Source organism: Charadrius vociferus, unplaced genomic scaffold (assembly GCF_000708025.1).
Source record: "Charadrius vociferus isolate BGI_N301 unplaced genomic scaffold, ASM70802v2 scaffold261, whole genome shotgun sequence".
In the NCBI taxonomy this organism is placed as follows: Eukaryota; Metazoa; Chordata; class Aves; order Charadriiformes; family Charadriidae; genus Charadrius; species Charadrius vociferus.
The window spans coordinates 455,820-483,802 of NW_009646856.1; the positions used below are offsets into that span (position 1 = coordinate 455,820).

The following is a 27,983-nucleotide window of genomic DNA, read 5'->3' on the forward strand; positions in this document are numbered from 1 at the left end:
AGGCAGTTCCTCTGGTACCATTGGGATTGGGAACGATCAAACAAAATAAGTCCTTGCTGCTGATGTGAGTTGAGATATGTGAGTACAAAGGAGAACAGGAGGAGTTGGGTAATGTTGCAGATTTTGATTAAAACAGAATGAGAAGTAATATATGGCTGGTGTCCTGTTTTTAGACATTTTTAGAAGGGAAAATCCCCCAACCTGTAGGCCGAATACTAGTGTTTAGGGTGTCTTAATATTTGTGTATAGGGAGAATCGAATTGACAGTGGAAGTGTTACATAAAATGGTGATCAATCAGGGGAAAGCTGCTTGAACACTGGAAGTAGCTATAATGATCTCTAGATTTGTGTCATGTTTCAAAATCATGATATACGTAGTCAATTAAATGCCTTTATAATTTTGCTTTAAATTAAGTGTGAAGTGTTCTTTGATACAAACTTCAAAAAAGGACATAATTGAAACAGTCTCACCTTTCACTGCTGTTTATAAACCAAAGGTCTGCCACTGTTGAAACTGGGAGTAATTGTCAGTTCCAGAGCATATACAAAAAGTCACTTCACAAACCTCTTAGCTTTGAACAGTCAGACTTTGCACATCTTCAAAGTGCCTGTTTGTTGCTCCTTTTATCAAGTTGAATAGCTCTAGTTTCTTTAAAACAATTTGCTGTATGCACAGGTAGAAGCTGTCTGGACTGTCTAGGATGTGAACAATGCTTTTAAAAAAATAACTAACTAAATAACGAAATAAGAGTTTTAGTGAGAGCATATAGCAAGAGTTCAGTTTAGGTGACGCAAAGTGAAGTTAATGTAACTGAGAGAGCTTAGGAAGATGTCAGGAGGTTAAATATTGATCGCTTCTGCTGAGGTTATGTTATTGGTGCATCAGGTGTACTTTGGAGGCTGCCTGTGTTTGATAGAAGTTTGCAATGTGTATTGACATGATTTAGATTGTATTTTCTCTTTGTAAAAATGAATTTTGAAATTTGAGGGGTGGTGTATGTTTGTTCCATGGTATATACGCATTAATGTGTACATCTTGAGATATGTGTTCAGTAGATTTATATGACCATGTGAGAGTGAGCTCTGTGGTATATGCTGAATTTTGGAACAACGAATAAATATCTGATATTAAAGATGAAAGAGCAAGTTTAACGCTGATATTCAGGTTTTATTATTTGGATAAGTTCCTGCAAATTTGGAGGGCCGTAGCAGACACACCTTTTCCTTTTCTGAACTTGCACAGAAGATCAGAGGATTAAGCTGTTAAAACTGAACCAAGCAGCTAAGTTCAGAATACTCAGCATGTTAAAACACTCCTTTTTTTTTTTTTCTTTTTTTTTCTTTTTTTTTTTTCCTTCTATGAACGGTTGTAACAGTGATAAAGTAGATTGACTGTGTCTAGTTAAATTCATGTCCGTAGAGCACTTGCAGTTCCTTGTGGTCACAAGGTAGCTGCTCTTCTGTAGACAACGGCACGCTTCAGATGGAGCTGAGGTCACCCTGCATCTGGTGCTGGCACCTCCAGCTCAGCTACGCGTTGTGTAGCCTGTTTGCAGCCAGCTGCTCTGTTTGTTGCAGTGACTCAGTGGTGGGAGGAGGAGAGCCATCATGTGAGATGTATTCCAGTAGGTAGTGACTGTTGGATTAGATAATGGTATCTATGCCCACATGCTGGGGCTTTCAGCATTTTAGAATAAAACTTCAAACGTTACTGCCTTGTTTATTGCTCCGTAGGTTGAGGCAGGGTTAGAGGAGCCAGCGCAAGAGCTCAGAGCAGCCCTCAAAGTCTAGGCATATGGAGGCTCTAGGACTGGAATACTACGGACTTCTTGTAGAGCTAGTCATTGCAATGCAACTTTTTAAATTTGTAAACATATTTTAGTGGTTAAATGTATTTTAATATTTAACTGGTAAATTAAGCTTAATGGCCAGATCACCAGCACAGTGTGAACAACTCCATTGGTTTGGGTTGATGAATCCAGGTCTTGATAACTAATTATGGTTGATATTATACACTTACCTTTAGAACTTTGACGTAGTAGCATTATTGCTAGATTTCTTGTTTATGTTGGGTTATAAAATTTTCATTTAAAAAAACCCCAAACTAGTGAAGCACAGAATGAAAGATGCATACATGGTTCAATACTTTTGTATAATCACATTTGGTTTCTTATACAGAATGTCTTAACTGTAACTTTCAGAATAGATAAAGTGCAGAATACATTACTGCAGTGTTTTAAGCTAGCGATGGTTGACCTTCGTGCTACCTTTTGGGTATCATCCTTCTGTCTGTCTTCTACCACGCCACATACATTTGTTTCAGAAGAGGTAACAGCACAAGCAAGAAACTGTTCTTCAAAAAAGGCAAAAAAACCCACCCTAAAATGATGTAGGACGCAGACCTGAAAATCTCCCCTCAAGAGAATCTATTTTATGATTTCTTTTTTTTAATTCAACATTTTTTTTTTAATGGCTCAAGTGATGGGGTTTTATGTCCTTTTTCAATACAGTCATCTTATTAGTGATTTTTTTTTCCTATCCTTGCTGTTGTATCTTTAAGAAGGCAAAATGGGGATAGTATTCCTCTTGATTTTTCTGATTGATTTGATGCCCTGCTTTGACACCAAGTTATTCAGCCAGTAAAGAATGGAATATGAAAGTGGTGTGTTCATAAATGATGACTAACAGCTGTCAAATACTATGTATTTATCTGCCTACGGCTGACCTCTTCACTCAGTGCAGCAATTACTTCAGTCAGGTCTGTTCCTCAAGATATTTTGTTTTCTGAAGTCTTTGTCTTGGATCTTTGTTTTCTACAGTGAATTTTAAGATCAAGTACATCAAACCAGCTTCTGTTCATCTTGGAATGTCTATCAGCTCAGTGCCTGTTGAATTTGGATGTGATACAAAGATGCTTCTGTCTGTACTGTTCATGGAAATACCTCTGTTTTTAGGGTATTTGGCTTCATGACAAGAAGCCTTTTGGGTTTGTGGCTGAATTCTATTATTCAGGTTGATATATGGCCTTCTCGGTGCAGTTTCCTATCATCTTTTTAGGAAAAAAATTTAATGGCTTGATATCACGTCCAAGAGCAAAGCAAGCCAGCGTTCAAATCCTGAAGATTTATGTGAACGTACAGAAAAACTTGCACCTGAGGAAACAAGGTGACCTGCCAGAGCAGACAGCTATTTGCTTTCACAAACTGTTTCAGCAGTAGATTTGTTACATGTAGGGTTTTTCTTCCTCTTGGTGCCCTTGTGACAGCAGCTCTGTTTTTTGACACAATGAGAGTTGCTTAATGCTGAGGCATACTTTTCTCTGGTGGAAGGACGTTCTTTCCACAAACTGAGACACATGCGCTAACTCTTCTACAGATGACCAAGATATGGGCTTAAATGTGGAATTTCTTCCAGAAGACGACAGGTTCTCTCTGGCTGTTAAGTCTGCTCTGACAGAGAATACTGGTTTACCAGTAAACGTGAAATTTCTTAATTTATTTGAGATCTTTTTCTTCCCTTCAGCCCTTGTGGTAATAGTCATATTTTTAAGAAAATTGATTGAGGCTTCAGTTCTTTTGACTAACTATGTTGAAGTCCTTAGCAAAAAGGGACCAGAGGATCTCTGTCAGTCATTCACTTCCAGGAGCAGAAGGTAAAACAACCTCCTCTCCCCCACCCCCAAAGTACAGATCTAAAAAGTATTGAATAATACTATTTTGGGGATAGCTTCCTAGTTGCTGCATGTGATGATCTGTTGAATGTAGTGATGTTATCCGCTAGTGAAAGGTATGATAGAAAGTGATCTTGGTGTATGTGAGGTATTGGCTCATTTCATATAACATCAAAAGCTGAGATGGTAGCACTGCTTTTTAGTTGTTATTCCCCTCTATGGCCTGATTTGGAACAAACTAGGAAGGCTTTGTGTGTACCTGGGTAAACTAACAGCAGTTCTGTTTTGCAGTTGTCATGCAAGAGAAATTCTAAACACCTTCACCATTGCAAAATGTGGGGGTTTTTTTCAGCAGGGATGCAACACTGTGTACTTTACTTGTTACATTTTTCTGCTTGTGTTATTTCAAGAATGTAGTCATGCTCCTGGTTCTTGGCTGTCCAAAGAACTGGACGATTAATGCTGATAAGAGTTCAAAGTCACAAGTTAGTATTGTAAATGTGGTTCTTTCTTCATCCTCTGACTATGCTTCCTCCTCCCTCCTTGACTGGACAAAAGTATAAGGGCAAGAAAAAGAGGGGAAATAACTTTAAAAGCTGTTGCAATATTAAAGTAAGTTAATTTAAAAACAACAATAACCAAACAACGCCTCTCACGCCAAAGTGAAGTTTCCTAAGATACTTTTGACATAAAACTAATTAAAATCCAAAAAGAAAGTTTCAGGAGTAGGATGTGTGATAAAGCTAGCAGCTATTCTGAAATTCTGAAGTTGACTCTTCAAATCTAAGCCCATGTGTAATAGTACCTACGTTGCGTATGACTGACGTTATGTTCAGTTTTATAGCACTTTCTCAACTATTCAGTGTAAATTATCTCTTAGATTCCAGTAATTCACACCTTCAAAATAATAAGAATCACTGTGCCTTAGTGTAATTAGCATTTCACTATAAGAAGGCTTTCTGGGGCATTTTTAATACCCTCTTAGCTTTTTCAAAAGTTGTCCTGGTAGCTAGATACTGTGCTTTCTAAGGCTGAAGGATTTTCATGTGTTGATTTCACAATGTTCTTGAACGTTCCCATGCTTTAGAACTACCAAAGTCTTGACGTTTCAGAAATGCTTTAGTGGATATGTAATGACTCTTTCTAATGTACTAATGCTTTTGCATAATATAATTTTGATTTTAAAATAAAATTAAGTTATCGAAACAAAACCAGGGGGTTTTAATGCAAACAAATTTATCCTCTTTTTATTTTTTCTTTTAATTAGCAGAATGAGTTCTTAATCTTTTTAAGCTACATCTGTTACACTTGTTAAGCTGTAGTTCTTTTAGTTTATGAAATTCATCTATGCTCATTGAGTTATGTTGAAGCAACTTGATTGCATTACTGGCATATTGATCTTTTGACCTGTGCCACTTTTGGTTTTCTATCTGAAAGGTTTATTAAAATTGTTAAAAGTACTGTAAAAAAAGTAGATGGTTGAGTGTGCAGTGGTGAGGGTTTTTTTTGTTGGGGTGGGTTTTTTTTTTGTTGCTTTATTTTTGGTTGTTTTTCCTTGTTGATGAAGGGATGCTTCAGCGATGTATAATGAGAATAATTTACAATTATTCTCAAGGATGAGATATTTCATCTCATATCTTACTGCATGGGAATTTTAAGTAAGATGGGAAAGATAGGAAATACGTGCAAGGTATTTTGCTGCCCTCTTTTGGTAGAGCGTTTGTATTGTAAGGAACATGCTCAACTTGTTCATAGTTTTTATTTGTATATTGAAAAAAAAAATTCGGGTTTAATCTTTTATTTCCTGAAGAAATGGGAAATGAAGATTCTTTTAGAAAAATGAGATGTTAAGTACTGAATCACTCAATATTTAAAATGAGAACTTTTTCGTTTAGGTCCTGCATGGGTGAAAGGGGTTATCTCACTGCTGTTTATCTATATCGTAGTAGGCAGCCAATACAGTTTGATAGTGTTGATTGCTGACTGAAATACGTTTTGCTTCAGATAAAGGTTAAAGTGTATAAACTCTTGGGGTACATTTTGTTATGGTATGTGGGCATTGTCTGTCTTTATAGGTCTCTGAGGAGGAGAAAAACCTCAGGTGAGCCTCTGGAACATGTTTACACATATCCGGAAAACTAGTCAATTCCAAACAAACAGTTTGATTTAAACATACATCTCATACTTTAGCTAAAATTGCATGTAATTTCATGTTATATAGAGACAAGAGTATAGATTTATACACAGTCTTGTCATCCCTGTCTCCCTCCTCCCCTCCTTGTATATAGTACTTACATACACAAGCATGTGGACATACCCCTCACAACAGTTAGAAAAGCTTTAAGTAAAAACTAACAAAAGTCCCCACCCTTCTGGTCCAGGGCAAACACCTGGAATACTCCCCCCTGCTACTCTCCTGTCCTGTGGGCATTTTTGGTACAACCGCTTCTTGTTTGTGATGCAATTTCTGTTCTCTAAATGACCTTCCATGGGCTTTTCCTTGCTCTTTCTTTGAATCACTCTGGTAAGGAGTTCCACAGCTCGTCTCCTTGATGTGCAGAGGTGCTCAGTCTTTTTTATTTATTCGTTATTTTTTATATTTTTTTAGCTTTGCTATTATTAGTTGCATTGACTCTTTCCTTCCAGCTTTTGTATTAGGATGTCCTTATTGCTCAGGATTTTGTAGACCTCCAGTTGTCTTTTCCAGAATGCAGAATTCCTGTTTGGTACTGTTGGTCATAGCTGTAGCGCTCTTTGAATCTTTTCAGTCCTGCTATTTTCCTCCTTTTGAGATGAGAACAGAGATGCAGGATTTGTGAAGCAGGATGATGGTATTTTCTATACTGCTCTGTAATCCTTTCCTAATGTATAGTATCTTGTTTATGTTTTTGAACAGAATGTGTCAATGAATGAATGTTGTCGTAGAACTGTCTGTCATAGCCCTAATATCCCACTCCTGAGTCAGTAGTCAACTTGTAGTGCAACATTTTATATATGAATTTAGCAGATTTCCTGTCTCTCCTGCATCACTGCAGTTATATCTCAGTTGAGTTTTATTTGCCAGTTTTAGTGCCCAGTACTTGGAATTAGAAGATCCTCAGTAGTTCTTCATAATCAGTCATCATCTTTGCTATCCTAAATAACTTAATATTAAGGAGCTTGGTCAAGAGCACCTCACTGTTTCTTTTCCAGGTTGCTTATTAGAATATGAAATGGCATAGCTCTTGGTATGGCTTATTGCAGTACTGCCTCGGTGATGCTGCTGTTATGTGAGAAGTGACCTATATTGAAGTTCTATTTCTAGAAAAAAAATGAAGAACTTAAGAAACAGAAAATTTAAATATCTGGCAGCAGCTTCATGTGTCATTAAATCCAGTGAATCGGTACCTTCTAGTTTCATAAACTAAATACAACATGAAATGTTTATAACCTCAAATGCCTTATCTACATTTCTGTTTTAGGATTAACACTGTGTACATTTCTAGGTAGAATATGCTACTTTCTGGCAAATGAATGAAAAAGAATTGTCAAAATAAACAAAAGCTGCTTTGGAGTCTGTCAATGTTGACTCCTGCTCTGAATAGCCTTTTAGCTACCAAAGTCTGTGCATCCACCTCCTTTACAAAAAAGCCTAAGATGACCAATCTGAAGTTAGCCATGATGAAACCCCTGCTTTCTTCTAATAATAGATTTTATCTGAGGGGGGAAAAAGCACATAATAAAACTAGTTTTGTACAGTACAGAGCAAGCAAAAATGTAATACCAAAAATATTTTTAATATACCTTTTAGAGCTTACATTTCTGTGGTTTATATTTTATTCTCTTGATATTTTGTAGAAATCCTCTACTAGTTCCAAATACATATCAGTCAATTGCCAGAATTTTTGGTGGACTTCAAAGGCTAAAAACCAAGCATTTAGTAAGCTGAATTTCTTAGTGACTGCTGTTACAACTTTGTTATATGGGAGAGCAGGAACTGATGGAAGAACTGATACAGCAGCAGAACTATTTTGCAGCTTCTGAGGATGTTGGGTAACAAGTTCAGTATGGAAAAGTCCTTTTGCTGTACATAACTGGAACTTAAATGCTTATAGCAATTATGACATTTCAATATTTAACAGGAGTTGGTTTTGGTTTTGTATTTGTTTTTTGAAGGAAAAACATTGTTCTGAAAGAGGATGGACTTCAACAGTAACAGTGTATGCGCTGGGGTTTCCAGTTCTGCCAGTATTTTCTGAGCATGAATAGGAATGAAGTTCCCTTTGTTTTCAGGCTTGACTTTTACATGGCTCTGAGCATATAGACTAGAATTACTAATGACCTTTCCAAATAAGATTGCCCAGTGGCAGTCTATAGAAAACAAATACCTAGTAGCTTAAGGTGTCAAAATTTAAGTCTCCTTTTTGCTTTATGGTTAAAAGCTGCCTGTGCTTTGTATTTGTTGAGAAGCTATCTTCAGTTTGTATTTGAAGCATGGCAGAAAAAAATGGCTGTGTGCTTTGTATACAAGTTCCTTTAAAATGTCATGATTTTTTGAAAATAAGAATTCAAATAGAAGATGATAACTAAAAAGATTTCCAGTGATATGTACTGACAGGAACATACTGGCCACAGCTTTGAGGAGGATGTGCCTAATTTTCCTTTTGGTAGTGAGTTCCTCCAAGAGATGAAAAAGCTTTGAAAATCAAAAAGCTATATTTTACCTGACTAGAAACATGTATCCTATTTGAATATAAATTTATTTTTAAAAACTAAAGAAAATATTTAAAAGTTTTGGGAAAGAATCAAAAGGGCTGTCTACATCTTTTCCCACTGTATTTTTGCAGCAAAGTCCTTTCTTTCAGCCATCCTAGTGGGTTTGGCAGAAAATTTTATGTGATTCCTTCTTACCCTTATAAAGTTCTATTTCCTCTGCTTGGCTTTTACTTGTTTTTCTCCTCTCCACATCTCCTGCCTCTCTGCTTTCCTTTGCAAAGACTCCCATGAGCTGGAAACCCTGCCAGCTCCCTGCACTGTTTCCCTGGCTGCTGCACCCTCAATTTTTTTCTGACCATGTCCAGTTTTCCCCTGCTGTCAGGGTGGTGTTGTCTTCATGCCGGTTAAGCTGTATGTGCATGTAGGCGTATGCAGGCGGAGAGGGACACATACACATTTTGATGCTTCTGTAAAATTTGAATAAATACATTTTTCAGATAAACTAGTTGGCTAGTAATTTGGGGGGGGGGGGTAATGAGTATTTGTTACTACTATTTCACTGTACTTCTGTTCACTGCTTTGAGTATAAAATACCACGCAAAGAACAAGTGTAACTTCATATCCCAACCTGGGAAGATTGCATCAGTTAGTAAATTATCAGCACCAGCTTTCTATTCTTACCTCTTGAAAGCTGTCTCTCAGAATGTTAAATTAGTTAAGAGGAAATTGGATATGTGATTCTTTTTGCTGTAAGCATAATACAACTATTATTATCCAGCTTAGAAAAATAACATGTAGAGTTCAGAATTTTATGTAGGTACAAACGGTGTGCTTTTGTTCTCACTGGTGCAAAGATTGTTGATTAGTTTATCTCTTCTTGTCCTCTAAAAGTTGCTTGATATTTTTGGTTTTTGCTTTGCAGCTTAGTCTTTTTCCTTTTTTCATGATTGTAGACAGTTGCAAGAGCAACAGAGGCAGAAGGAGCTGGAACGGGAGAGGCTGGATCGTGAACGAATGGAACGGGAGAGGCTGGAGAGAGAGAGGCTAGAAAGGGAAAGACTTGAAAGAGAGCGCCTAGAACAGGAGCAACTGGAGAGAGAACGACAAGAAAGGGAACGGCAAGAACGCCTAGAAAGGGAGAGACAAGAAAAGGAGAGGCAGGATCGAGAAAGACTTGAACGACTTGAACGGGAAAGGCAAGAAAGAGAACGGCAAGAACAGTTGGAAAGGGAACAATTGGAATGGGAAAGAGAGAGAAGAATTTCAAATGCTGGTAAGAATTTCAAAACTGAGTGTATTCAAGTACCAGACTGCTCTTTATGTATTTGAGTGATGGAGTGGGAGAGAAGCAACAAAGGGCAGTGAGTACAGTTGTGCAACAACAGTCAATACTTCAGGCTTCTATTTGCTGGAGTTGCCTCCTTTTTATGGCAAGAAGTCCAAGTTCTTTGACTTTCCTGTCATAATTTTCCATTAACTCTTAAATAATTTTTTTGGTACTGTTTGCTCACTCCATTGCCGTACTCTCACATTACTTGAAGAACTTGAATCATATTGGGCACCTCCAACATTGGTTAAAGTATGATGAGTTAAAATTTCTAAATACCGTATCATTGTTTGCTCTATTAAACAAAATGTATTCTTATTACATAATTTGGATAAAAAAACAACCCCCCCCCGAACATATCAAGTTGAGTGCGTTAATGTAGAAGGTACGTACCTACATAAGGCAAAGTAATAGTGCGAGAAATGCCTTTCAGTATGAAGTCTTGCTTAATTTATCATTGTAGTAACATTTCAGTAAAATGTATTATATGTATTTGTAGATAAGATAATGCACTGCCTGTGGAAATGTATCCAGCGATAACTCAAAGTTTTCTCATTTCGGTAATATAATGGAATATTAGTCAAGCACTTGGTTGTTCTTTAGTAACAAACTCAATTTACATAAGAAGTCAGCTCATGGTAAAAGTCGAGGTATACTATGTAAGAGCTAGTCACTTAAGAGCAGAGGATTTTGCTGGTAGTTTTATTCCCAGTACTTTCAAGTTTGTGGTGGAGCTTTTTCTGGGGAAGAGAAGGATGATACCTACTTGCTGCCTATGGTATGAGTTTTGTTGGAGTTGTAACAAATGTTAAGATCACTACACTTGCTTGCAGGTTGCAACCAAACAAGATAAAAGCTGATAAAAGACTGATTAATCAACCCTGTATCTAATCCATCTCACAGATGGGATTTGAGAAAACTTACTCTAGAACGTACTTGTAAATTCGAATGATGGCACAAAAATAGTTGGTAAAATTTAAAAGCAGCTGTTGATAATATGTAAAACTTTCCTAACAGTATTTTCACTTGTGCCTAATCCTCTGGTACTAACTGTAGTCTACATTTATACATTTTGTTTGAATGCTGGTTTTGTTGCTTCATTAGCTCCCTTTTTCTCTTTCTCCTTTTTTTATCCTGCCTTTGCTGCTGCTTTCCATCTTCTGTCCAGCTCCATCTTTCGACAACTCCCCGTATAGCACTCCACTTCCTGAATACTCCAGTTGCCAGCCTCCTTCAGCACCTCCTCCATCATATGCAAAAGCAGTCTCAGCACCAATGTCAGAGGCCGCACCGGAGTACGCTGTAGCGACTTCTGCACCACCGACTTCCACTCCCCCTACACCGCCTCTAAGGCACTCTGCATCACGTTTTGCTACATCTTTAGGCTCAGCTTTCCACCCTGTTCTCCCCCATTATGCTACGGTTCCTCGTCCACTGAGCAAAAGTTCTCGGCCCCCTTCTCCTGTCAATGCCCCGGCGACTTTGCCTTCAAATACAAAGCCTGTTGCCTGGTCCGCGCCCAGTTTTGCCCCCCTTCCCCCATCTCCACCAGTCATGATAAGCAGTCCACCAGGCAAAGCTACTGGTCCGAGACCTGTCCTCCCAGTGTCGGCTTCTAATCCAGTGACCCAAATGTCCACGTCTCCCACGGCTCCTAACGGGCTTCCTGAAAACGTGGCTTATCCGGTTCCTTCACCTTCTACCTCAGGTCCGACTCCGCCTCCGCCACCTCCTCCCCCCCCACTGCCTTCCTTTCCGCCTCTGTCACTCCCTGGACCTCAAGCTTCTCCTTCTCCCAACTCCCCGAATGCCTCGACTCCCTCATCCAAGCCTAGTGTTCTCCCTTCTCCCTCTGCAGCTACCCCTGCCTCTGTTGAGAACTCTCTAAACTCTGTGCTGGGAGACTCCTCTGCTTCTGAGCCAGTCTTGCAGGCAGCCTCTCAGCCGATTGAACCTACGACCCAGCAGGGTAAGGCTTTCTGTTATTGCTACTAATGCACTAATCAGGAATGCAGTCGAAACCAATTGGTATCAAAGCCCGTAACTGCCCCGAAGAATTAATACAATGCTTCCAAAGTTGCAGTGATCTTAATACCACAACGAAATACCGTTTGGAAAACTGGGGTAAGGGAAACTTTAATGCTCCGTGAAGAAGAGCCGGTGTTCTGTGGCCTGCCATAAATAAAATTCTGGTTTCTTGAGCTCTCCCTTGTTGAATACTTGCTTGGTAAATCTTGCACTGTTAGTTTATTTGGAATGTGGTGTTAATGGGCAGCATTGTTAGTTTCCTGATGACAGTTAACATGGAAGAATATATGTGTGGCTTTGGACATGTGAATGACCTTAAGCAAGGAATAATCTGAACTACTTTGATACTCTACATAGTTTCAAATTTACGAAGTAGCATGTAACATCTACAGCATTTCTTTCTGGACAGTGGTTGTATTTTGATATATGGCTGTATGCGCGTGTGTATATATATATATATTTATGTAAAGACAGGTCTTCCTGTGGTATTCTACCAGCATAGCTAAAAAGCAGGTTACAGTCTCAATGGACAGTCTACCAATGCGATAGAAATGTATTTTACATGGATGTACAAGTCTTTGTTAACCTGAATCCTGCTTTTGTATTGATTTAATAGATTTAGGGCTTTGTACGTAAGTCGGTGGTAGCTCAGCTAAAACTCTGGGCAGAGGCACTCCTGGGGGATGAGCAGACTGTGGCTTCATCACACACAAGTTGTGCAGAGTGGATTCTGCGTATGCCCTCTTGTCTTAAATGAAGGTGTGAGCTACGCTGGGATGGAGTGGAACTAGGGTGGATGGCCTCACTTGTAGTATGGAGTAGAAGTGTGCATTTAGATGGTGACTGATGCCAAGAGAGTTTAAAAGGCTTTTAAATTTACACAGTGGTTAGCCGAGTAGGACAGCAGGAAGAGTTGTGTGGGAAATTCCTGCCTGCAGAGGTTACATAAGGTGGCTGGGCAGCATTTTTAGCAGCTTATGGCAATGTGGGTGAGGCGGGTGCAGGATGTGTGGGGCTATTTTCTTTGTCACAATTTCTTAAACTGTTCCTATAGTAAAAGCACAGCAATAATCAGAATATTCTTTCTTCAAAACACATTTTGTATTGCATATCAATGTGAATTTAAAGCATTAAAGGAATCATAGGTAAAAAATAGAAGAGCTCGTTCCCATTAGCTTAAAATATGTCAGTCTTCTAACTCACTAATTAATGTTTGTATTAAATTATTAAAGTTGATTCCTGGAATGTTTTTTAGAGGAAGGATTTTTGTACAGCCTAGAAATTAGCATTGGAAGTCAAACAGTTCGAGGGTTCAGGTATTTGGGTGGTGTGTTAAATTCTTTTTAGTACAATGAATAGGTCCCTCTGTGTTTTTCACCATTTGAACAAACAGTATAGTTCCTACATGGTCTGGTGCTTGTGCCTTACGTGACTTTTATAAAAGCTTTGCCTGTTTCCTGGTGTATGATTTTTGGTTGCAGCACAGAACCTGACTGGAGGGGTTTTGTATATAAAAGTCTCTGAAACTGTCAGATCTCTTATAGCATACTATGTAATATTTTTAGTGCATTTAATAAGAATGTTTCTTCCCTTTGGAAACTTGCAGTGTTTTCTTGCCTATAAAAAGGACCTTAGCAGTATTAATGTCTCATACATTGAGCAAAAGAACCAGTATTTCAGTGGACATATTTTTTTTTTCTAAATCCTTAACATAGTCTATTTGTTTTCTTTTTGATACTAGGTGTTGTCCAAGGACCACCTGCACCTCCTCCCCCACCTCCCCTGCCCCCTGGCCCAGCTCAGTCTTCAGTAGCAGCCCCACCTCCTCCTGGCCCACCACCACCACCTCCACTTCCACCTTCAGGGCCGCCGCCGCCACCACCACCACCTCCTCCACTTCCTAGCCAAGTTCCTCCCGTTCCCCTTCCACCTCCTGCTCCCCCTCTCCCTGCCTCTGGATTTTCAGTGGGATTCGTGTCCGAAGAAAATCGCCCTTTAACTGGACTAGCAGCTGCACTCGCTGGAGCCAAACTTAGGAAAGTCTCACGGGTAAATACAACTGTTGTTTCTTTTTCTGATTCCTGTCTCTAAATCCCGTCTTCCTGAACTGGTTGTAATTTTTGTTTAAGATTAATAGCGGTATCAAGACTTTCAGGGTAGGCTCAATTCATTAATTAAAAAAGTATCACAGGATGTACTACCAGCCCATCACTTTCTTTATACAGTTGTTTCTTTTTTGTCTGTGAACTTTGCTTCTTTCATTAAGTCGGCTATCATTTTATTTGCACATCTACTGTTATTTTGTGTGTTATGAAGGGTGAAGACTCCTCCAGTTCAAGTGGAGGAGGAGGAGGAGGCGGCTCTGCTTCATCTAAAACAGACAGTGGCCGTGGAAATGGACCACTTCCCTTGGGAGGCAGTGGGTTGATGGAAGAAATGAGCGCACTGCTGGCCAGGAGGTAAGGAGCTGTTCCTGTGCTCCAGTTGCTTGGTCATCATAAAGGTAGGATTTTTGGGTGCCTGTTTGCAGCTGGCTAAGGATCAAATAAACATCGGCTTGCTTATGTGGTTGCTTTGTGAAGTTGATAACGTTTTGTGAATAGCCATTTTTACTTGAGTGTAATCGAGTACTTTTCTTCTGTGTAAGTCTTTGTGCAGCAGTAGGGGAGAGGATACGGACTTCAAGAGGAGAAAGAATTGCACAATTGCTTTGGCAGGAGGGCTTTGTCCTTGAAAGTATTTTGAAAGTACTTTTTTAACCACTGATTTTCAATTGTCTAGCTATCAGACTATATATGTCTTTAACTATATTAAACAAAATTCTTCCATCTCAAAGCCATGATGACCTTGGGAACTTTTGTCTCTGCTTATAGGAGAAGAATTGCTGAAAAGGGATCAACAGAATCGGAGCAGAAAGAAGATAAAACTGTAAGTTGAGAAATTTTATCTCCTTCATGTTACTCAATACTAGATTATGAGGAAGAGTCAAATGGTGTACGTGAGAGATTGTTTATTTTTTACCATATTTATATATATACACACAGCCACTATTTTGTGAAGTGCATAATGCTTACACCTTTTCTACGTACAATTGAGCAGAACCATTTAAATTTATCTAAAAAGTGGAATAAATATTTGAACAGTTGAGATTAATCTGTTAGATTTGCAAGAGTCAAAGGTGTGCTTTTTTTTTTTTTCTCTCTTTCTCCCCCCCACTCCTTCTCCCTCTCTTCTCCCGTTTAATCAGGAAGAATCAGAGTCTTCAACTTCTAAGGTTTCTTCAACAAGCACACCTGGTAAGTAGCACAGGTTTGTGAACTCTGTGACTCTGTAATGCTAAAACCTAACGATGAACCTCAGTCAGCTGTGCTGAATTTTGGAGCCTGCCTCTCCCATGATTACAGCTTGGCATTTTGCTGTAGAATGGGTCACGGTTCAGAAGTGGTTCAGAAGTGTTTCAGAAGATGGCAGATAAAAAGAAGATCCACTGGAACACTACACTTTGGTATAGGGGTCTCCCATGTCAAATCTATGGGGCTGATGCACAGAAAGCAGTTGGTAGTGAACAGAAAAGCAATTGTCTTTCAGTCTTTGCAGGACAGGAGTTTGGAATATAGTTTGTTTCCTTCAAGGCAGATGTAAAAGAGCATCAGAGTCAGACAGAAACATTTGATGCTTCCAGGAACTTTAGTAAAGATTTTCTCATGTGCAAGTACCCTTTGTAAATCTCTAAGTGCTTGGAGTAGAAACTCTTTAACTGTGATTCCTCTGCTAAGGTATGCTGGTGGCAGTTAGGAACTGTGTAGCCAATACTTCTGCGGCAGTCAGTAAGGAAAGCTTACATATCACCAACTCTTTAGTTGACCAAGATGTACTGTCAGCATGCATGCGTATTCATACTGTAAGCACTTGTGTTACAAGGACTCAAGTGACACTCAAGACTTTCTTTTCCTGTCCTTTAGTAGTACCTTCCTGTACCCTTAGCTTCCCTGGCCACCTCCCCCTAGATGCATACAAAAAGGGGAGGATGTGCCGTATAACCTGCAGTTTGTCATCCCCAAAGATACTGGAAGCAAAAGGCAAATGAGTGATGAATATACCAGTCTTCAGTATGTTCCAGCTTTCTCTGTTGGTTGCTTACCTATGCGTATACTTCTTCACTAGGTGATTCAGCCGCTTGATGGGGTGCGGGCCTTAATATTGAAAACTATTGCTGTAGGGTGAACAAAACCCAGGAGGCCTCTGCCTGTGGGATAAAAAGGAGAGCGAGGAGCTAGGTGTGTCCTGATAGAAATAAATGGAAAACTGTTAGTACTGAGATACAGCCTGTAGTCTAAAGAAATTAGACTGCAAGGCAATAAATGACTTAATACAAATCAAGTTTTTCATATTCCGCCCCACCCACCCCAAGCTTAGGAGTTTGCTTCTTTCTGTTAAACGCAGAGACAGTATTAGCCTTGGGGATATAATCACTTTTGGAACACTTCTAATAATACAGGCCCAAAAGAGAAAAATCAAAAACAGTGGAAGTGAAACAGTTCCTTTAATAGGTTATCATGATATTAGCCTTGGGGATATAATCGCTTTTGGAACACTTCTAATAATATAGGCCCAAAAGAGGGAAATCAAAAACAGTGGAAGTGGAAACAGTTCCTTTAATAGGTTATCATGATAAGCCTCATCAAACTTCTTTAAAATATCAAATGCTTCCAGAGGATTGACTCTTTCCTTCCATTGGAGAGATTTCACTTCATTTCTTGATATAAAATGCTCTGGTGATGCTGTGCCTCATCTTTGGAATGCGTCTTTAAAATATTTGAGGAATCCTTGGCATACTGAGCAAAAGCCAGGTCAAAAATTTATGTAATTATGTCTAATTATCACTAATAATATAACTGAAATTGTTATACATAGACTTGCTAGCATTTACCTCTTTCTCGGGTGTTGCCCTTTCCCTTCCTATGTGCTGTTGTGGTGAACTAGCAGGGTGCCACATTCTTTGTCAGGAGGGGTATAATGTTGAAAGAGGAGATATTTCTTCTGTCTTGAGCTTGGGTCTCCTTGCATTTATTTTGAAACATTTCAACTCTGTTAAGGGGCTGTAGTCTCTCCCTCTCTCTCCTGTCGCTTACAGGGAGAGTTACACCATGATTACTTAGACATATTAGTCCTTCTCTGTACATGGTATATTCCTTTTAAAGGAAACACACAGTCACAAAAAGCTAAGTAAAACCTAAGTTAAAACATGTTAGGTAATACTGTAATCAAAACAACCTCAAAACCATGGGATAGGCAACAGATGTTTGATCCTTGGATAATGTTTGCTGTTTCAGCTAGGTAAGGATAATCATGTGGTCCTTGAGCAAGCTGCAGCCATCGCAAAAAGTTTCTCAAATAATGTTGCAGATACAGCTAAAATCCTGCTAAAATAACTCCTATGGCAGGACAAGTCCTGAAGCCTGGTATATCACAGTAAGCTTAAGACTTATTACTAGCACTGGCAACCTGTAGTTGGCTGGGTCATAGGCTATGCTAGCACACTTCTGAAATTCAGATATTCTTCTCAGTATCCAGCTGCATTTCAGAGAACATCCTCGTCAGTATGAGACTCTGAAAGAGCGTTTCTGCCTCTCAGCTTGCACAGCTTAGCAGAGCTGGGCAATACAAAAGAACAAATAAATAAACCCAAAATTTGAAATAAAGACTGATAAGATCAGTGGTACATTAAAATCCTGAGTAAATAAAAATAGCCAATAGCGAGTAAGTAACAACGATTTGCGCTACAGAAAGACTGTTCTAACTTGTGCAGATTGTAAGGAAAGAAAGCCTAATCTGTAAGGAATGAAGAAGCATTGTGGTGATAGGTATGTCCTGAGGAAGGGCTTAGGTGAGACCACTAAACGGAAAAAAAAAAAAATCTCATTCACCATACAAGAACACAAAGTAAACAGTCCTTAACTGAACTGTTTGTCCTGTTTCAGCTGTGATTTCTGTCTGTCTACTGTTGACAAACAAACCTGCACAATAAAGCTAGTTTTCACATGTGACTTTAGATCACTGTAATTAACTCAGGATGGTGAGTTAAAGTTTGTCAGAGAGGATTCTAAGCAGAACTGAAAGTATGCTCCAGAATGGAAAGTGAAGCATGAGCATGTGTAAAGTAGGCTGGGCTTTTAAAACTTGACTACAGATTAGACTCATGTCTCCAGATGAGGCCCAAAAGTCCTCTTGTGCAGTGTATAATAAAGTGCGTGCCCATAGAGTGTAAGCTGCCCAGGCAGAAGAAATGTACAGTAAAATTTTGTCTAGTATCACAGGTGATAAGTAAACTACAATTTCCTCTGGATCTAAAGGCAAAGTACCTTTAGTTTTGAGTCTGTTTTATTTTGAAAGTGGGAAATGGTACATTGCAACTTTAGAAGTATCTTTTTGGGGAGAAGACTTTGGAAAATAAATACCTTGTTGCTGAAAGGTATTCTAGTTGTGTGAGGTTGTATTATCTCTACTATTGCTTCATTGAAATTGACACTGAATTAATTTTATGTAATTCATTAACAGCTCAGGAAAACTCCTTTAGCTTAAAAACATCTTCCCCCAGTATTTGAAGCTGACTATTTCATTACAGTTCCAGAAATTCACACTTCACAACTGAAGCAGTAAAATCATAAAGTATAGGCAGACCTTCTCCCAGTTGGATTAAGTATCAAATGGCATTTACTATGTCTAGAACAAAAGTGAGATTTTTAAGGTGCTATCACAACATAAATAGTAGTATGACTAAAAGTAAGATGAATACAACATGAGGTAGCTTAATATGAAAGAGCTAATGCAATGTAGTTAAAAAACAAACAAACAAACAAAAAAACACCAAAAAAACACAACAAAAAAACCAAACCCAAAACCAAACAAACCAAAAAAGGCTGACTTAAGCTGCCAGGTACTTGAAGTTTCCTCACATAGTTTACACAACCAGTAGAAAAAGACTCTTTTTAATCTTCTCATTATGTTTTCCAGAACTAACAAGAAAGCCTTGGGAAAGAACAAATACAGTGAACGGAAGCAAGTCACCTGTTATATCCAGGTACTCCCTTTTGTACCAGCTATCTTTTCCTTATGTTTGCTGTTGTTGTCATGCTGCTAAAGATACCGGGCTAGAATAGCAAAAATCACCTTCGTATTAAAAGCAAAATGTATGGGTTTAAAATTACTTCTGTGAAACTGCTTTTGGCAGTTTTAATTAAGAAAGAAGAGTTGCTTTTGGAGGATATTAGCAAGTGAAATTTTTTACAGTAAAGTCAAAAGTAAAACCCAAAAAGATTCCTTAACAATTGCTGGTGTATAGCTTCAATTATTAAGGTATATGTTTGCGTACAGCAATGTTTAATTCTTTCTATTTCTTTAAATTTTGAAGTCTGACATTTCCTGCAAGGGAAAACCAAATTCAGTGCTGTGATTCATGTATTCAGTAGTAAATCTAGTGAATAGGTTTTCTCCTTTCTATTTCTGTGCTAGTCATAGAATGGTTATCTAGATATTTAAGCCATCTTGGAAAGATTTGATTTTGTGACAGTTTTCAGTAGTTGTGTCATACCAGTCCAAGGCAGTCCATCCAAAAGTGAAGAAATATACATCCTTCAGTGCATTAACCAATCTTTGGTCACTTGTCAGCTGGAACTTCAGTAGGTAGTGGGTGTTTTGGTAGGCATTTTAGTAATGGCTGCTTTAGCAATTTTTTAAAATTATTTTTTGAGGTATATTTAGTAGCCATTTACATTAAGCACATGGCTTGTGGTTCATTTTAGAATTCCTGTATATTCTGTGTACAGAGGTTAAAGGATTCTGACCTGTGATAATCTGACAAAGTTACCTGAATTTATTGAGAGAAAACAAAAGAACATGTTAAACTAAAGAATGCTGTCTTTGAAATGACTTGAATTCTCCTTAAAATTCTGGCCTGTTGGAAACAGCTGTGCAAGATTTGGTGATTAAAGAAGAAAAACCAATTATTCTCTAAGTGGCAATACTTGTCAAGGTTGCCATTGAGGTCTTCAGTTCTAAACCGCATCACTAAACACCTATATCAGTATCCTTGTCATTCTTTCAGAAATAACCGAGTCCAGGAGCTTAAAATATCTGTAGCCATGATTTTGTCTGCTTGCTTTATTTTTTGTCAAAAAGCAGGTGACATTGGTGGTGATGTCCTCTCTGCTGTACTGTCAGTTTAACAAAATACCACTTTAGCTTTGACTTCTCCCTACCTTCTTCTCCCTCACCCCAGTAGGTCTTACGTGCTTTAACTGGGGTCTCTTGTTTTCAAGCAGATTTGAAGTATCAATACATGTCACAGAACTTGTCACAGACATACCTTGTGTAAGGAATCCTAAAGAGCGTTTTCATATGAAGACTATTGCTGACCTGGCCCTTTGGATATAAATACTTTATGTATAAACAATTGAAGAAAGGAAAGTGAAGACATTAATAAATTGGGCAACTTTCTGTATCAGACTCCGTTGGAGAGTCTGGGATGTCCTTAAGTCTTCATTCTGCCTGTCCCTACAGCTATAGCTTCTTGTAAACTGTTTTATGCAGCCTATCTCATTGATCTTGTTCCAGCCAGTGAAATTCAGATGTTACTGAGGGCATTGATCTTGTTCCAGCCAGTGAAATTCAGATGTTACTGAGGGCTGTTCAAAAAGGTTTTTTCACCTAGAGGAGTAGAGACATTTTGAGACTTCTCTTGAGACACGTTAAGAAAATCTCTCCATCACGCTTTTACTTCAGTCATCCAATGGAAAATGTTGATAGAATGCAGCTTGATGAACCCCTTACTGGGTGTATACTCTAAAAGTACTTCCAAAATAAGAATTCCATGTTTATTGGATGACAGTATTACTTTCCAGTGCTGTCATAACCTGCTGGAAGGTGCCATAGCATATATTCTAAGACTGCTAGGACAGTTTTCTAGACAATGTTGACAGTTTGCCTTGCCACGATGAGGAATATTTCATGGACTGAGAAAGAAAAGGGATTAGGAGAAGTCTGTCTTGAATATCCTTGCCTTTTCCTTAATTCTCTACAGTTGCCAAGCCCGTCTCAGCAAGCAACTTGTTAAAGTAACTTTCTTTGAGTGAGTTAGTCAAAGGGGGATGCTATTTGAAACGCTAATACTGTGTTTGCCAGAAGGGGATATCTTTCACCTGGTAAGCCTTGAGAAACTGCTTCTGACCTCTACAGAGAGGATATGAGTCATTTATGGGGATTAAACAAAGCATGCCTAAGAAACTGGCAAGTAAGCAAAATTTTCTCTTTGAGCTTCCAAACAGGTAGACAATGAAGGAGTTGTTATTCAGAATGAATGTTCTAAGTATTGTAAAATAACTAATGTCCTGTTTAAAATCAAGCCTTTTTTTGTAGCAGACTTGGAAAAGACTTAAGCTGCGTGCTTTTAGTATTTCCTGAAACATTCAAATAGAACTCATGGAACATAAATAGTTAAACACCATGGTTTTTAAGGTGCTAAAACTGAACATAATTAAGACCCATTATAGCTTGTTAAGGTAGTGTTTCTCCCCTTCGTAGACGGGAATCTCCATGGAAAAACCTGCTTGCTTCTGAAAACAGGTTCTATGATTCATTAAACAGGTATCATCCTGTTGGGATTTGAGACTTTGTAATAACCATTTTGACCAGTTCAGGGTTGGACTTTTTCTACATGGATTGGTAATCACCACAGGCATGACCAGGTTTCTTTTCACATTTTGTTTGTCCAGTTGAGCCTATTTTTGGACTGGTTAAAAGCAGGTGGTGCCAAAGGCAAATTGAGATGGCTTAAGAACCAGCTATGAATTCATATTAAATACTGGTTTTCTGGCAGACGCGGCCTGCAAAGGTATAGATTTCCGTTGGATATGCCAAGATTTAGTGAACCATTTGCAGTGTTTTGAGAAGCAGGTTTTCAAAACTGTAAGTTTAAGTACACAGGAATAGAAATTAATTTTCCAGGTGAATTTTCACATCTGCTTTTCACAAATTAATATAACAGATATATTCTGCCTGACTTAAACATTGGGAGGGGGGAAAAAAAAAAAGGACTCATTAAGCATAAATTAATGTTTCTGTTGGGAACATATTCACAAATCAGAATTAACATCGTGTATTTTAAGCTGTAGATCTCAATTTCACTCTGCGTAGAATAAAACACTGACATCGAAAGCCTTCAGGTATTAAGAGCTTTCCACATGTAAAAGTGTTACAGAGCCCCTCAGCATTACTGAGTCAAATTCCAGCTTTGTTTTTCTTGAAGGCACTCATTGTGGTGACTACTTAATCTTTTGTATGAAAAGTTCCCCTTTTAGCTACTTATCTTGGGTGGTGTATTCTGCATGTTGGCATGAATAAAATCTTTATCTTGCATGCTTGATTTAAGGTGTTTTAGGGCCTGTTGAGGTTGCCTCACTGTCCTGTTAGGCAATGCTATGAAAAACCACACGGGAGAGCTCTTTAGCCATCTTAGGTTCAAATGGTTGTGATGTTTCATTCACAAAATTTGAATAGTTAATGTATTTCTTAATGGCAACTGCATTCACCTCTAACCTTTCTTCTGAGCAAGCTGAACGAGGAAAAAGAGGATAATTTGCAGGGGGAGAAAGCTAGATTTACCTGGGATGAAAAATGATCTAGTTTACAAATTGCGGTCTTTCATATTTGACTGAATCAAGAATGTCTTGCATTTAGGAAAGCAAAAATGGAATACATTCTTAAGACTGAGCAGTATAGTTTATAAATAGGCTTTCCTGTTGAGCTCTTTGCAGATAGCAGTATTATATGGCGTATCTTTTATTCTAAAGATCTGAAGCAAAGGAAACGAGAGAGAGCTCTTCTTTGAAGTCATTTCATTAAAATATTGAAGTCATAAGTAATTTTATTAAAATAGTAAAGTACATTCTTGTTTGGGTTCTTCCATTAAGGCATTTATTAGGTCTCTGTTACCACGTGTCAGGAATTGCATTTGGGAGGACACGAATTCTTTTTTCAGTCAGGTTGGGTATGTGCTGTAATGCCATAGTGTATGGGAACAAAGTGATAGTGAATGGAAATTATCAGAAACTATACATGGAGAAACTGAAAAACGTATGCTATCCTGCTTGGAGTAAGTCATTGTTCACAGTTTTGGGTGTAAACTACAAGTAATGCTTTAAATATCAGGTATGTGATGACATAGCAATTGCCAAAGATCTCATCTTGATGAATGTTTTTGAGCAAGGAATTCTGTCATAAGGAACTAGCCCTATCAGTATCTAAAGAGTTCTGTAAAAGATCCCAGACTGTGGTTTGTCTTCATAGCATTAGCGCACACTGTAGACCTTCTGGTGGTTATAAGGTGAATCCTATTTTCGAGCTTCTTCCACTATCAAGTTACTGAATATTTTATCTTCTGTCTTACTCGGTGGATCATGTATTTCATTTTGGTGTGTTTCAATCAATAATAATGTTAGCAATTTCTCTCTTGGAACTTCCATTTAGATTCTCTAAACAGCTGTAGCAATTGACTATTGTGATCCCAAGTGAAGAACCGAGCTGGTATAACAACACAGGGTGTTCCTGTGCCTCTGCTTTGATGCAAAGTCCAGTGGCAAAGGGACAGTTACACGTTGCCTTCTGCTGACTCTGTTTTGCATGGTTAATTGCTGGCAGTTTTTTCCTAAATGGGTGCCACCAGGCTTGACATAACTAACTTATCAGTGCACAGAAATGATAGTGAAGCATTAAAAAAAATTATCAAGAGGTTTCTAACACCTACATAGGAGTTACTGCCTTTTGAAAAAATGAACGGGCTTCGGAGTATCAATTTAAAATATCACCAGAATTACTCGGTAGCTATGAATGTGTATGAAGGTTTTCATGAATTTTTTGAATGCGCCAGGCTCTCCAATGACACAGGCATGCCCTGTTACAGGTTAGGGTGAAGAAAAAATAGGCAACTCTTGTTTCCCATATTGTTTCTTAATATTTTTCATGCTGGGAACCTTTAAGAGGTAAAAGTATCTGCTGGAGAGCACAAACCTGAGAAAGTTTCTGTAGTATCAAAATGACATTTTAGTGTGCATGCCCTTTTCTGTTGGGAGTTGCATTTTAAGTGTTTTCGTTCCATTAGCAAATAAGAAAATAATCCTGTCAGGTTATAAAAGTCATCAAGATGCTCCAGTATGAGACTTGTCCTCCTTGTACTAAACAAAGACAGTGTAATCAGACAATTACACTGCTGTCTTGTAAGGGAAGATGCATCAAAGTTGAAGGTAGTGATTTTGTAAGAACAAACAAAGAAAAATATATATATGTTCACTACTCTTTTTCTTCTGATGAAGAACACAGCTTTTTTGTGTTAGTTAAATTAAAAATACATAAATACATGGAAAAAATAAAGCAATGGATGTACTCCTTATGTATCTCACACATTTGGCTTTATTCTGAAAAAATATACTTTTATACTGTGTATTTGAGGGAAGATAAAGCGCAGAACTGTGCTGTTCCTGCTGGTTTGCCTTTTTTTTTTTTTTTTTTTTTCCTGGCCACCTTCCATTGTAATAAATAAGGGTGCACCTTCAGGTAACGAATCCAGAGAAATGCAGTGTTTAATGAATTCCTCCTATGTGAGAATTTTGAAGTGAGGCACTGAGTTTACACCACGCTTTTTTGTTCAGTGATGCCGCATACAAGGACAATGAAATAGGAGCCAGTTTAGTCTACTAATACCCTGCCCGTCCTTAACATTAGCATACAGTGATAATTCTAAGCATTGGGGAAACCTCTTGACATGATAAAATTGCTGACAGTTCAACAGCATCTGTTTGCCTTAACATTTTATAGAGTAATGGAGAGAGAATGTTAGCCAAGATATAAATAGTCATTAAGAACAGCAGAACATTCCTCCCTCTTTCTCCCACACCACTCATCCATCCATCCCTGCTTTGGGGAACTGTTCCTTCTCTTCCTGCTAGGTTCTGTCTCTGCTCACAGCTGTACGTATGCAAGGCCCTGAGGAAGCATAGAAAGTGCATGAGTCTGAGTTACACCTTGTATAAACTGAAGGGATCAGAAAAGTGAGAAGGTAGAAAACCCACTTCTTCTGGAACGTGTATTTAAAAATACAAGGTGATCTTGGTAAGGAAGTTTTTGATGTCTTGGGAGAGTACTACGTAGGCAAACATTTAATATGACATAGTCCAAAACACTAGAACTTTCTCTCAAGTATTATCTTCTAAATCTTGCTGCTCTTAACAGTATTTGTGTTCACTAGCTTTAGAAAGCAATTGATGGAATACTTTAGGTTGGAAGGGAATTAGATAAGGTTGCTCAGCCATGTCCTGTCAAATGTTGAATATCTGTCAGGGTGATTCCAGAGCATTCATACAGTTACGGCATCAACATGTAGTTATTAGTGGGAGTGTTTCTTTGAGAGGGCCTCTTTTGAAATTAGTAAGCAGTTGAAAAGGGAGAATGGAAAGTATTTGACATTTGAAGGCATTCAGCTTTTCATGCCCCTTATGGAAAAAAAATTAGAAACCACTGACAGTGAAATCTGTCTTCTACTTGAAAAGTTCTTGTTTTGAACTAATAACTCTTATTCTTATGGCAATTTATATTTCCAGTGTGTGGAAAATGTTCTTGGTTGTTGCTTTCTATTCTGTGTGGTATTTTGGGTCTGCCTGACTTTCCCACCCTCCCACTCACAACATTTTTTTTTTTTTCATTCGGATTCTTTACTATGTTTTTGATAGACAAATGTTAGCAAGTTTGATGGGGAAGTCCTACATATCCTGTAATAATGAGTGACAAGTAATTCATGGGTGTATTTTTGTACTGCAGACCAAAATCTACACCAACGGGGCAACCCAGTGCCAATGGAGTACAGTCAGAAGGTCTAGATTATGACAGATTGAAGCAGGTACGTATATAATGCTTTGAATAGAAAACTTGGGTATAAAGACCTGTAGCTGTCTGCTACCAGTTTATAACTGTTTTGTTAACTAGTTCCAAACTTAAATATTGATTTAGAAATTATTATTCATTATTTTTCCCCAGATGTGCTTCAGTATTCTTAGGAGCTGTAACCGTAGGATGCTTTTTCATTAGGCAGCACAAACAAGATGATGTTGATACTACGGGTGGAGCTGGGAAACTGCTTTGCCTGCAAAACCTTTCCTTCTCTTCTCTCTACTCAAGCAAGCAAGCAAACAAACAAACAACAAGCCTTCAGAGCAGTTCTAGCAGAACAAGTATCACCATGTTTTATATTGGATGTGAGCACCTGTGGTCATGAATTTGGTGGTAAAAGAACACCCAGTGATTCCACCTTTTGTGTAGCTATACTGGCTAAGAGTAGAGTATGGTGGGAAGAAGGCAGCAGCTGCCTGCTCCTAAATGAGGAAAAGACATTATGGGATGCTTGTTTGGTAGTAGGTTTGTAGGTGACAGGCCTTTGTCAAGTACACTTCCAGACAAACCTGTGCAACCAGAGACTCAGCAAGGGATCTCTTGTGACTTGTGCGAAGGCGGGAGCTATCAGTTAAGAGTGATTGGTAGACTGAGCAGATGTTCCACGCTCCTAAAAACAGGAGCCCTCAGAGGAGCAAGTGGGTGTAAGGTATTTGTGTTCCTCTGACTACTGAGAAGTCCCTTGTTCTTGAGGAGGCTCTGAGGTGATCATCTGTGCTGCCGCTGGTAGGTGCTTTCCGTGCAGATGTCCTTTTGAGAGCAGTAGTTGCCTTGGGCATTGGGCTGATGCTGACCTGAGCAGACTTGTATAAGGTGTTTGGAGTTGTCTGTGTGCAAGAAAGCTGCTGTGCATTTTTGCCCTGTTGTGCTCCGTGATGCACCTAGAAATCTGTAGGGTCTTTGGGAACTGCAAGGCCAATACGCAGCAGGGAAACCTGATTCCTGTGGGTGAGCAGCATTTCAGTATTGTATCCCATGGGTAGGTAGCAGTCTTGAGGAAGCATGGTAGGATGGGGTTAGCTGGCCTGCTTGTGGCTTGGTGAGCGAGGCTTGGGCAAAAGCAGTTGTGTGCTTTCTCAGTGCCAGTCTGAGTTGTGTGGTATGGGAAGTCATGTTTGAGGTCTTGGCACTGTTTTTTGGCCACTTTTGTCCATGCTGAGCTGGTGGAAGCTCCGTTTCTTGGGGAGCATATTGAGATGGTGCTAGTTACTTTTCTGGCAAGAGTATGAGTACGCAGTGTTTTGTGCGTGCGATCTGCCTCTTCCAGGAAAGGCTTTGCTGAAGTCAGATCCTTGAAAAGGGGAGCGATGTGCTTGCTGCTGCTGGGGGGGGCTCTACGTTTAGGGGTCTGTAGAGCGGTGGTTGGTTGTGCAGCGGGTAGGTTTCAGACTTGGTGAGTTTTGGGGTGGGTGGTTGTTTGTAGGGCCATAATAGTGGTGTTGGTAGCAGTCGTTTTTAGAGGGACTGAGAATTGTGGAGTTGGAGGTGAGGTTGTGAGGGATCTTCCTCAAGTAGCATTTGGATCAACATGCTGGTCCCTGAGTGGGCACGGAGGTTCTAGAGAAGAGGTCCACCTTGGTGTTGGTTTTAGAGCAACGGTTGGTTCTAGAGCAGGTTCTGGCCTGTGGGTTGTTCTGGAGCATGTGTGGGATTGTTCTAGAATCTAGTTTAAGGGGTGCTCTTGTTTTGAGGTACTCTTGCTAGACCTATGAAATGATGATGATGACAGCAGTGTAGCTGCTTTCTTTTTTTCTTCTGTGTGTTTTGTTTTGTTTTTTTTTTCCCCTGAAGTGCTTTTTTCCTTCTCTGTGGTTCTTTTGAGTTGAAGGCACAGAGGATGTAGATCCTATCATCCCATAAAGCACATCTCTGCTAAGTTTCCTGCACACTGCTTCTCACTGCCTCTGTTAAGATTATTTTCTGTGGAGGCAAAATTGTTTCTCACTTTCTTTCTACTGGACACGTGGCAGGCTTTTACTTGCTGCTGCCCTTTTCAGCAACTGGTGGCCATGCTCCTGCTCCAAGGTTTCTTGCCACTTGTCCAAGAGTCTTATCTAAGACTTGGTGAATTGGGAAACCTACCCTGGCAGCTTTGGTATGCACTCTTACACCAGGAATGACTCCAGGCAGAGAAGGCGTGTCCATGTGTGTCTTCCACCAACAGCTGATAAAGGACTCAAGTCTAGAGTGCACTAGAGTAATTGCGCACTCAGTTGCGAACAGCATGCTAATCCCAAAGCTGAAAAAGAAATACCTGAAATCTTCAGG

The 27,983-nt window shown here is 39.0% G+C and overlaps 1 protein-coding gene across 6 annotated transcripts in view; it reads left to right on the forward strand.

Moving 5' to 3' along the window:
- The window catches only part of ENAH (enabled homolog (Drosophila)), a 50,395-nt gene that overhangs the window by 19,266 nt on the left and 3,146 nt on the right, over window positions 1-27,983 (forward strand). For 2 of the 6 annotated variants that reach the window (XM_009894284.1, XM_009894286.1), the window contains 8 exons: window positions 9,319-9,638; window positions 10,861-11,661; window positions 13,462-13,769; window positions 14,037-14,179; window positions 14,594-14,648; window positions 14,968-15,016; window positions 18,735-18,801; window positions 25,587-25,665. In XM_009894284.1, coding sequence (XP_009892586.1) covers window positions 9,319-9,638; window positions 10,861-11,661; window positions 13,462-13,769; window positions 14,037-14,179; window positions 14,594-14,648; window positions 14,968-15,016; window positions 18,735-18,801; window positions 25,587-25,665 — 1,822 coding nt within the window. Of the gene's footprint in view, window positions 1-9,318; window positions 9,639-10,860; window positions 11,662-13,461; window positions 13,770-14,036; window positions 14,180-14,593; window positions 14,649-14,967; window positions 15,017-18,734; window positions 18,802-21,299; window positions 21,363-25,586; window positions 25,666-27,983 lie in introns of all 6 variants that reach the window. The other 4 variants (XM_009894283.1, XM_009894287.1, XM_009894288.1 and 1 more) reach the window with 4 other exon arrangements.